This window comes from Podarcis liolepis (assembly GCF_965112155.1).
Source record: "Podarcis liolepis genome assembly, chromosome: 16".
NCBI lineage: Eukaryota > Metazoa > Chordata > Lepidosauria > Squamata > Lacertidae > Podarcis > Podarcis liolepis.
Genome location: NC_139567.1, coordinates 13,417,281 through 13,425,489, shown reverse-complemented (window position 1 = coordinate 13,425,489; position 8,209 = coordinate 13,417,281). Strand labels below are relative to the sequence as shown.

The 8,209-nt window shown below is 44.0% G+C and overlaps 1 protein-coding gene across 2 annotated transcripts; it reads left to right on the top strand.

The window, feature by feature from the left end:
* Positions 1 to 1,901: 1,901 nt before the first annotated feature.
* On the top strand, positions 1,902 to 7,611 carry PATE3 (prostate and testis expressed 3; the record flags this gene model as incomplete). 2 transcript variants are annotated; one of them, XM_083480293.1, is made up of 4 exons in its annotated part: positions 1,902 to 2,016; positions 4,085 to 4,149; positions 6,604 to 6,720; positions 7,472 to 7,611. In XM_083480293.1, exons 2-4 carry the CDS (start codon positions 4,086 to 4,088, stop codon positions 7,609 to 7,611), a joined length of 321 nt encoding a protein of 106 aa, XP_083336419.1. In that variant the 5' UTR covers positions 1,902 to 2,016; position 4,085. The 2 variants fall into 2 exon arrangements, with proteins under 2 accessions (XP_083336419.1, XP_083336420.1); XM_083480294.1 differs by lacking the exon at positions 1,902 to 2,016 and adding an exon at positions 2,070 to 2,118.
* Between the last annotated feature and the right edge of the window lie 598 nt (positions 7,612 to 8,209).

Sequence of the window (8,209 nt, the reverse complement as noted above, 5' to 3'; positions counted from 1 at the left end):
TTTTATAAAATATTTATTAAAGTTTCAGAAAAAGGAAATACATAAAAACAAGAAATACAAAAGTAAAAGACAAAAATAAAAATACAAGAAAAATACAGAATAAAAAAAATAAGTACACTTACAGAAAAAAGGAAAAAATAAAAATAAAAAATCAACCTTTCCATATCTTACATTCATATACTTGTTTTCCTGACCTCCTCATACCTCCCTTTTTTGTGTTCCAATTCAATTAATTAATTCAGCAATTTCTTTCCCTCCTTATTATCCTGATCTTTGATCTTAATATATTATAACATTAAATTTTTACCTATTTAGAAATCCAATTTTTCCATATTCTTTTATATCATTACAGCTAGAAACCGCTTAACTTCAATCAAACATCATTCTAACATTCATTAATCTTGCAATACTTCTGTAAATAGTCTTTAAATTTCTTCCAATCTTCTTCCACCGACTCTTCTCCCTGGTCTCGGATTCTACCAGTCATTTCCGCCAATTCCATGTAGTCCATCACTTTCATCTGCCATTCTTCCAGAGTGGGTAAGTCTTGTGTCTTCCAATACTTTCAAGGCCTGCATGCTAGAGGTGGGGGGGGGGGGCAGGGCCAGAGTCAAATGGGAAGAGAGCAACTCCTTTGAACAGTAGACTAGTTTCTGTGCACATTCACAGCCCCTCCCAGTTTATTAATTGAGGAACATGTACTGCAACATGTGCTGGTCAAATCCAGCTTCTATGTCCAATGCTGCATCGCTTGTATAGCTGCTCAGGATCTTGACCACTTTGCCACTGGGTGCACCTCTTCAGGGATCATAGAATCTTAGAGTTGGAAGGGACCCCAAGGATCATCTAGTCCAACCCATGCAATGCAGGAATATGCAGCTGTCCCACACGGGCTTCGAACCTGTAGCCTTGGCGTCATCCTCACTATGCTCTTAACCAAACAAGCTATCCAGGCTTCCCTGGTGAGTGCCCAACAGTAGTCAGCCAACATGAAAGTGGACCTCTTTCCCTGGCATGGTTTCTCCGTTGCTGAAATTTCCTGAGCTGATGAAAAGGTTCAACGTGCTCGTGACTAACCATACCTCAGTTGTCAGAGAAAGAGTTAAAATAGACCAAGTCCCTCCTGAATCCCCTTGACGTACACATAGTCTACGGCTGCATATGCACCATACCTTTAAAGCGCCCCCTCCAAGAAGTTTACCCCTCTCAGAGTCATGGTTTTCAGCACCATTAACAAACAACAGTTCCCAGGATTCTTTGGGAGGGGCAGATTGTGCCTTTGTTCTGCTTTAAATGGATCGTGCATGGGTAGGCAACCTAAGGCCTGGGGGCCAGATGTGGCCCAATCACCTTCTAAATCTGGCCTGCGAACGGTCTGGGAATCAGCGTGTTTTTACATGAGTAGAATGTGTCCTTTTATTTAAAATGCATCTCTGGGTTATTTGTGGGGCCTGCCTGGTGTTTTTACATGAGTAGAATGTGTGCTTTTATTCAAAATGCATCTCTGGGTTATTTGTGGGCATAGGAATTTGTTCATATTTTTTCCCCAAAATATAGTCTGGCCCCCCAACAAGGTCTGAGGGACAGTGGACTGGCCCCTGCTGAAAAAGTTTGCTGACCCCTGGATAGTGCCTACACAGCCCGGAATGCTGGGCTTTTAAAATAGCCTTTTGCCGTAAATATTAGCCAATGTACCAATGGCCCAACCAGCCCACGACATCCTTATTTGATCTTTACTAGAGGTCCTCCACCCAACAGGGTCATGGTGCGCTTTGTGGCCTCATGAAAATGCCACCAGCTCGGGCTGCCCATGCACTGACCTTTTCCCAGTGAGAAACTCAATTTGATCAAAGACCAAATGCCCGTCATCTGTGGAACATTTCGATGCACTTCCTTCCTTCGCAGCAGCACCTAAGACGCCTGTCTGGATTTTGGTGAAACTTCGAGGAGAACGTTGCCTGCTATTTGCTGGCAAGGACTGGGAGGCGCTTAACAAGTGGCTTTTACTGCCACCGGGTGAGATATGGTTGCATCCTTATCCATTCTGCTCTTTGAGTTCTGGCTCCAAGTTTTAACAGAAGTGATGTTGCCCGATGTCTGATTACTTTGGATATAAAGGTAAAGGGACCCCTGACCACTAGGTCCAGTTGTGACCGACTCTGGGGTTGCGACGCTCATCTCACTTCATTGGCCGAGGGAGCTGGCGTTCAGCTTCCGGGTCATGTGGCCAGCATGACTAAGCCGCTTCTGGTGAACCAGAGCAGCACACGGAAACGCCGTTTACCTTCCCGCCGGAGCGGTACCTATTTATCTACTTGCACGATGACGTGATTTTGAACTGCTAGGTTGGCAGGAGCAGGGACCGAGCAATGGGAGCCCACCCCGTCATGGGGATTCAAACCGTCGACCTTCTGATCGGCAAGTCCTAGGCTTTGTGGTTTAACCCACAGCGCCACCTGCATCCCATTTTGGATATAAGCAGGGGTTAATGAGGAAGCAGGGTATGCAAGACATCCTGTGCGATAGGATGAGTGCTGCTCCTGTGGAGATGGATATCACAACCTGCCATGGAGTTCTGCTCTGGATCAGTATTGACTGGAATTCCAAAGGAGGAGATGATATCTCTGCAGTCACTTTGGGGCCCCAGCATTAGCCACATATGCAGATGGAAGATCCAGAGCTGTTGTGTACTAGAGATGGGAGAGACATTTCCATTAAAAGGCAAGTTCACCAAATTTGTCCCTTCTAAAGCTATGTGCAAACCAAAGAAAACAATCCTTCAAAATTTGCACAAGTTTCTGAATTTTGCAGTGCCAAGTAATGTGTACAAAAATCAGAAACTGGGGTCAGGTGTGCATATAAATGCACATATTAGTGAAAATAACATGCAAGGTGTATTTGTAAGGGGAAATCACTTTGCCAAAAAATGGGGAAAATTGCATTAAATGCGCATAACAGGAGAAATTTGCACTAAAATGTTGGTTCTTTTTCATGACTCCCCCCCCCCAATCCACAAACTGACGTGGAAATTTGTTATTGAATTGTATGTTCTCATTTATTTTTTCTTAAAGATTTCTAAACAATTGAAAGGGTAAAAAACCCTAAAACCTTTCTGTTAGCCTGTACAAGTCATATCAAAGGTACTGATTGAGGTTGAATCCTGACAAGACAGAAGTACTGTTTTGGGGGGACAGGAGGCGGGCAGGTGTGGAGGATTCCCTGGTCCTGAATGGGGTAACTGTGCCCCTGAAGGACCAGGTGTGCAGCCTGGGAGTCATTTTGGACTCACAGCTGTCCATGGAGGCACAGGTCAATTCTGTGTCCAGGGCAGCTGTTTACCAGCTCCATCTGGTACGTAGGCTGAGACCCTATCTGCCTGCGGACTTTCTCGCCAGAGTGGTGCATGATCTGGTTATCTCTGGTTATCTCCCGCTTGGACTACTGCAATGCACTCTACGTGGGGCTACCTTTGAAGGTGACTCGGAAACTACAACTAATCCAGAATGCGGCAGCTAGACTGGTGACTGGGGGCGGCCGCCGAGACCATATAACACCGGTCTTGAAAGACCTACATTGGCTCCCAGTACATTTCCGAGCACAATTCAAAGTGTTGGTGCTGACCTTTAAAGCCCTAAACGGCCTCGGTCCAGTATACCTGAAGGAGCGTCTTCACCCCATTCTGCCCGGACGCTGAGGTCCAGCGCCAAGGGCCTTCTGGCGGTTCCCTCATTGTGAGAAGCAAAGCTACAGGGAACCAGGCAGCGGGCCTTCTCGGTAGTGGCGCCCGGCCTGTGGAACGCCCTTCCAGCAGATGTCAAAGCGATAAACAACTACCTGACATTCAGAAGACGTCTTAAGGCAGCCCTGTTCAGGGAAGTTTTTAACGTGTGATATTTTACTGTATTTTTGGTTTTTTGGGAAGCCGCCCAGAGTGGCTGGGGAGGCCCAGCCAGATGGGCGGGGTATAAATAATAAATTATTATTATTATTATTATTATTATTATTATTATTATTATTATTATGAATACCTTGCATGCTTGCTAGATCGGATTCATGGGTTTATTTTTCTATCTGATCCTTTTAGAATGAAGGCTCCGATGAATAAGATTGTGGCTCTTGGCTTCTTGATAATACTCTCTTTAGCCGCAGGTAAGTCCTAAAGGCAGCGATATCTCCTCTCCCCCAGTACAGCCCGTTGAGAGGATTTCAATGTCTCTTTCTATAAGCTGATACATAGCACCCAACTAGGTCATAAGGTGGACACATTGAAACCAACAGAGAAGTTAGTCATGATGCCTAACTTCAGTGTATTGTTTTCCCTGGGCCTGCTCCAGGGGCAACTTGGTTGGACACTACCCACTCCGTCTTCCAGGTCCCTTTCCAACTTTCGGTGCTAAATGGCCTCTCTTTAAAGCACCCTCCTCAAATATTTCATATAGTTTCATATGACTTAAGCTGGCTTTTCATACTGGTTTAAGGAATGGAAATTTAAAATGTTCAAAAGAGTTTTAATGTTGTTTTTTAGTATTATATCTGTGCAGGGGCGTAGCAAGAGGGGTGCAGTGGGTGCAGTCCACCCTGGGTGTCCTCACTGAGGGGGGGGGGGACAAAATGGTGGGAGGCACTCACTGCAGGGCCTGCAGCGCACCCAAGCCATGCGTCTCTCCTGAGCATGACGTGAGGGTGGCTGAGTGGGAGGAGGCAGGAAGACTCCTCAGAGGTGAATGGTCCTGAATGTGTTCCGCCCCAAGCGCCCAATCAGCTTGCTCCGCCACTGTATATGTGTTGACATAGTTTGTAAGCTGCTCTGGGAAACATTTTTGGAGGGATCTATACCTGTGTGTGTGAAAGAGAATGTATTTGTGTATCTGCACATAAATGTCTATGTATGTGCACACATACATATACAACCCCTTAAATCAGCCTTTCTCAACCTGTGGGTCCCCAGATGTTGTTGAACTACAACTCCCATCACCCCTAGCTAGCAAGGCCAGAGCTCAGGGATGATGGGAGTTGTAGTCCAACAACATCTGGGGACCCACAGGTTGAGAACCACTGCCTTAAATAATTGCTGCCTACTGTGATTAAGAATTCCTTGAGATACTTCTGAGCTAAACTTTAGCCTCTGTAACTTCCTGTGACCTTTACTTCAGCTAGGATCTGTTGTGGTAATATTATTCTCTTTTATTTGGCTTGAGCTGAAAAACAGCAAACACCGTCACTGATCTAACACTGTAACTAATACATCACACTGCCTCTCTGCAAAACAAGGAGTTTTTGACAAGTATCCCAACGTTTTTCTATAGGGCAGAACCATTCCCTTAACTCACAGGTGTGCAATCCATGCCTTGCAGGTCACATGTGGCGCTCAGCCTTTCTCAGTACCGGTATCAGACTTTATTTCGGTCACAGACCAGTGTAAGATAAAACATATGGATAAACTGAACACATAAGACTTAAAACACGTAAGGGATTAAAAAAACCAAACCCTAGTAATTAAAAGGTGATTAAAAAGATAGAAGGGACAAACTGTTAAAAGTGACTATTAGGGAGGGATGGTGAAGGAGCAAAGGTCTTGCATTTTGAGCCTAGCTTGTGGCACAAACCATCCTTCGACAAATATCCATCATGGCAGTGCAGAATCTAGCAACTGAGTATGTAACATCTGGGTTTTCATCTTCAAGCATGCAGGGAGGTATAATGTTGTTCTGTGAGACTTGGGAATTTATGTAGTGTAGGCAAGATGAACCTGTATAGTATTGGCAGTGAAAAAAGGCATTCTCCGTTGTTTCCAGTTGCCCAGAGTCACATGTGAACCAGTGTGGTGTAGTGGTTCAGAGTGGTGGACTCGTAATCTGGTGAACTGGGTTTGCTTCCCCACTCCTCCACATGCAGCTGCTGCGTGACCTTGCGCTAGTCACTCTTCTCTGAAGTCTCTCAGCCTCACTCACCTCACAGAGTGTTTGTTGAGGGGGAGGAAGGGAAAGGAGAATGTTAGCCACTTTGAGACGCCTTCAGGTAGTGACATACCCTCAAGCATTTCTCTGCTGAAAATAGGGATGTTTCTATTCCACAATAATATTTTTCCAATTTATACCCCGCTCATCAGACTGACTTCCAACATATGTAAGGAAATAATAAAACATTAACCATTAAAAAAACTATACAGGGCTGTCTTCAGATGGCTTGGGGGGTTGGATAAATCCATACCCTCCAACATTTCACTGATGAAAATAGGAAGGTCATAAGGAAAAGCAGGACATTCCGGGATCAAATCAGAAACCGGGATGGCTTCTGTAAATCTGTGACTGTCCCTGGAAAATAGTGACACTTGGGGGGGGGGTCTAGTGTCACCACCTCCATTGGGCTTTTGACCCATCTGCTGCCAGCATATTCCCCATACCATATTCCCCTGAGGGAAAAGTTGCCTGCCCCCAGCCTTAACTCACCACTCCTTGCTGTGGCAAGAACTCTATGAGATCCTTCTGAACTCATCCCTAGCCATTGGCCTGTCTGACCATTTTCTCAAGATGGATTGTATTTGGTATGTTTATATCTATATTTTTGACCTCATGTTCTCCCCCTTTCTGTTTGCTCATACAGTTGGAGGACTTAAATGCCATAAATGTACCAGAGTTAGAAAAGATAACACATGTTCAACACAGAAAATCTGTGATGTCTCTCCCAGTAGATTCTGCTTCATTCAAAGAATTTCCAAAGGTGATTCTGTGGGAAACAATTGTTTGGGCAATTTACTCTTAGAGTTGTGTGAAGCAATAAAAGAAGCAGGCTTGCGAGAACTAGTAGTTTGAAATGTATCCATTCCAAAATTCAATTTAATGTGAATTAATTTACTGCAAGCACACTATACTAAACACATTTCCCCCGTCAGATAATTCTGGGCACTGTAGTCACCCTGAGAGAGTTACAACTCCTGCAAACCCTTAACAAACTACATTGTCCAGTATAGGAGCCTACTCCTATGGGCTGAGGTCCCCTTAGTCCCCCTCCATAAAATATTTGAGGGAGTTGCCCCTCCCCCCAGGTTGATGGGCATTGCAAATCAAATGATGTGAGTGTGCCACATCTTGTGATCAATTATGTGGGACGGAGCTTACTTGCCCCCCATATGTTATTCAACTTGGCACCCCTGTTGCCCAGAATTCTCTCTCTCTCCGCCCCCTCTCTCTCTATATATTTATATATATTGCATAAATCCCTGTCCTAGCATTGGAAGACAGGACTAATAGAATTTTAAAATTATTTTTAAAACTCCCCATCTGCTTCATGAACATGCATGCACATGCAAAATCAAGCACAGACAAACCCCACCTATCCTCATATTTCAACACAGTATGGAGGAAGCTTATAAAACACGAGTCATGCATAGAAATGATGAGCATGTACCAAGACTCAGGGATTCTCTATGCAGATCCTCTGTAATCTTCTCTTTCCCACTTTTCATTTGCAGGGGGAAATATCAGGCGAGTGCACCGCGGCTGCACTTCAGTTTGTGTAACAGTCACCAACTTGAGCATCGACTACATAAAGTACACTTATTGCTGCCAAACAGATTACTGTAATAAAAATAATATCTGGCAGCTTTACTAAGCTTAGCCTGATGTTCTGGAGCTTCTCTGTTCCTCTGTTTTCTGGCAACTTAATGTCTGCATTCTTCAGTCCTTTGGGGTTTTTTTTTGGTTTTTTAAATATTCAAACGGTAACTTTTATTAAAAACAATGTGGAAACAATTTTATGGGATTTGGATAAAAAGGTTATTCCTGCTGTTTCGTTCCCTGATCAAACCTTTTAATAATGATTTTACAAGAGCTATTTATGCAATTATTATTTGCAGGTTTCGGTGTTAACTCCATAGTGTTCCCCTCCCCTCCAGTTCTCTTAAATTGTGTCCAAACCCTACATTTTGGTTCACTTTGATTGACAGTGGATAACCTGGCATGACTAGGAGCTGAAGTCCTTTGTTGAACAGACAGCAATAATATCTCTGACTGTGCTTTCGTCTGACCATACTTAAATGTACAACACTGTGAACATTTTTTCTGTATAAAGAGAGAACACTTGCAAAATAAAGAATATGTTGTCCAAGAGGGGAAGAAAGCAAATGAGTGTGTTGAGTGGATTCTCATTTATTTCATAGAATTGTAGATTTTGAAGGGACTCTGAGGATCATCTAGTAGTCCAACCCCTT